This window comes from Rattus norvegicus, chromosome 7 (assembly GCF_021556685.1).
Source record: "Rattus norvegicus strain SHRSP/BbbUtx chromosome 7, alternate assembly SHRSP_T2T, whole genome shotgun sequence".
In the NCBI taxonomy this organism is placed as follows: domain Eukaryota; kingdom Metazoa; phylum Chordata; class Mammalia; order Rodentia; family Muridae; genus Rattus; species Rattus norvegicus.
Window position 1 is genome coordinate 8,876,218 of NC_141540.1, and position 2,891 is coordinate 8,879,108.

At 34.3% G+C, this 2,891-nt stretch overlaps 1 protein-coding gene across 1 annotated transcript; it reads left to right on the forward strand.

The window, feature by feature from the left end:
* The first annotated feature begins 1,185 nt into the window (after positions 1–1,185).
* Positions 1,186–2,139, forward strand: Or6c202 (olfactory receptor family 6 subfamily C member 202). The gene is given in 1 exon segment (NM_001000703.1): positions 1,186–2,139. A coding segment is annotated over 1 exon segment (954 nt).
* The last annotated feature ends 752 nt before the right edge of the window (positions 2,140–2,891 follow it).

The window sequence follows — 2,891 nt, forward strand, 5'->3', positions numbered from 1 at the left end:
GACAAAACTGTTTACAGATGAAGCCCATAAAGAAGGTATTGCCCCTTTGAGTGTATAAGTAAATGTTGTGGGTATGTATATAATGCTAAAGTGTTTTCTTACACATAGCTTACCAATCTATGACCGCGTTGGTTTGGGTTGCTATCTGAGTTAAGAGAATAGAACAGTCCACGATTTCAACAAGCTTACTTTCTCAGAGAAAGTGTTGAAGTAGAATAACCTGACTCTGAAGCACAAATAAGCAGTGCAGAAAAAAAGATCTTTAGGTAACTCTTAGTAACATGGCATTCAAACCAAACATTGAAATAAGTAGTTATTCAGGGTCAGAATATAGGAAGCATGTGTACTATATTTAACTTGATTTTGAACTTGATGGTATTAATACATTGTTAAAATATTTCCCATATTCAACACACTTAAAGATTAAAGAGCATATTTTTTTCTGTTTTAAGCTTGGATAAACATTTTCACATGTAGTCAACTATATCTCCCAGTAAACAATGTTTGTGAATTACACACTAACAGAAAAATATAAAACTAGGCAAGCGCAAGGCCCTGGGTTCGGTCCCCAGCTCCGGAAAAAAAAAAAAGAAAAGAAAAAAATTTAAAAACATACAAAAATAGTGATGCTATAAAGCAAAGTAGAAATTTCGACTTAAAAGAAAAACAACATGATTTATAAATCCATCCTTAATCATCATGGCAAAATGTTAAGTTAAGCTACAGCAACAGAGCTCATTCATGGAATCCACATGAATTGTCACATGTCTATATTTTACCAAGGACCAAATATTCTCGGAAAGGAACTTGAATGTGCACCTTTCAAATACAAAAGAAATCATAGACATAAAAAAATTATTTAATCAGAATACTTTGTGATTCAAACCTTAGACAAGAAAACTGAATTAGATATAGATTACAAGTATAAAAAAGAAGAATATAAATGTCATAACTTTGGGTTGACCTTTAAGATATATCACAAACTGTGAAGCCAATCAACTAAAGTAAATTATTGAGTAGCTAAACACTCAAGAATATCAGAAGAATCAGATTCCACTTGTAGAACAAATTACACAGGAATAAGTTCACTATAACAGTCACAGTTCACTGCTCTCTGTCTCTGCATCTTTTCACAGAAGACATGTCTACATTTCATGTGAGGATTGAGTAATTCAATAGTTAGTGATGAAGAACAACACGATAACCACCTTCCTTCTGTTGGGACTAACAGATGATCCTCAACTTCAGATTCCTATTTTTGTATTTCTATTTGTTGCCTACATGCTCAGCATAACTGGGAATCTGACTATCATAGCCCTCACTATATTGGACTGCCACCTCAAAAAACCAATGTACTTTTTTCTAAAAAATTTTTCCATGTTAGAAATTTCTTTTACATCTGCTTGTATCCCTCAATATTTATATAACATAGCAACAGGAGACAGGTCAATCACTTATGATGTTTGTGTCACACAAGTGTTTTTTATTGATGTTTTTGGAGTAAATGAATTTTTTCTTCTGGCCATTATGTCCTATGATCGTTATGTGGCCATCTGCAAACCCCTGCATTATGAAACCATCATGAACAGTAAGGTGTGTCAGACACTTAATCTCTGTTGCTGGATGGCTGGCTTGCTCATCATACTGCCACCACTTACCCTGTTACTAAATTTGAGATTTTGTGACTCAAATGTTATTGATTATTTCTTCTGCGATGCATCTCCTATCTTGAAGATTTCATGCTCAGACACTTGGCTCATAGAGCAACTGGTGATTGTTTGTGCAGTGCTGACCTTCATTCTGACCCTTGTGTGTGTTACTCTGTCCTATGTACATATCATCAAGACCATTCTAAGGTTCCCCTCTGCCCAGCAAAGGAAAAAAGCCTTTTCCACCTGTTCTTCTCACATGATTGTAGTTTCAATCACCTATGGAAGCTGTATTTTCATTTACATCAACCCTTCAGCTAAGGAATCAGTGGCTATCAATAAGGGTGTAGCAGTTCTGATGTCATCAATTGCTCCAATGTTAAACCCATTCATTTATACTCTGAGAAATAAGCAAGTTAGAGAAGCCTTCAGTGATTCCATCAAAAAAATTACCATGATCTCAATGAAGAAAGAGAATGTTCAAATATAGATATAAAATATGAACCAAAACCATAAAGTTCATATATATATATATATATATGTGTGTGTGTGTGTGTGTGTGCATATATATATAAATATGTATATATATATTTGTCTCTTCTTGAATGAATCTATATTTAAATAAAATTTCACAAAGAAATTTGAGAAAGAGACAGACGAACACGTGTGATATAAAAACAGGTGATGAGCACTATGAGGGAGGCTTAAGTAAGAATAGGGACTGGCATTAAGGGAGAGGAGATCTGGAGAGAAGAGTTAATTACAACAACTATTGATGCATTAAAAGTATGAAAATCCTACTTCATAAGCTAATTAAAAATATTTTAAAAGATTCTGAGCATAGACACTCTATCTGGATATATTATACTGTTCCCAGAAGCAATAGACAGTGAAATTAGAACTCCAGTGCTAGGTATAGGATATCTACTTCTTTGTGTCTTTTTCATTAGGGAAGCCCCAAAGACCTCCAAAATAATATAAGCTATTTCTCCTGCTCTTGACTGCCCACCATAACTAGATGACACGTCCTTATGGTTGAAGACACCACACAAGTTAATAATGCACAGGATAAATCAACCTGAATCTGAACTAGAACTTTCTTTCCTAGTGGTTAGTTTTTGTTGTACCAGAAGATGCTATGCAGGGAACTGGTGGGGGATAGCTATCAATTTCTTACCCAAAATAAACCTTTAATACTGTACTAATATTAACATTCTATGTGAGATTTAACTGGCTCACTCA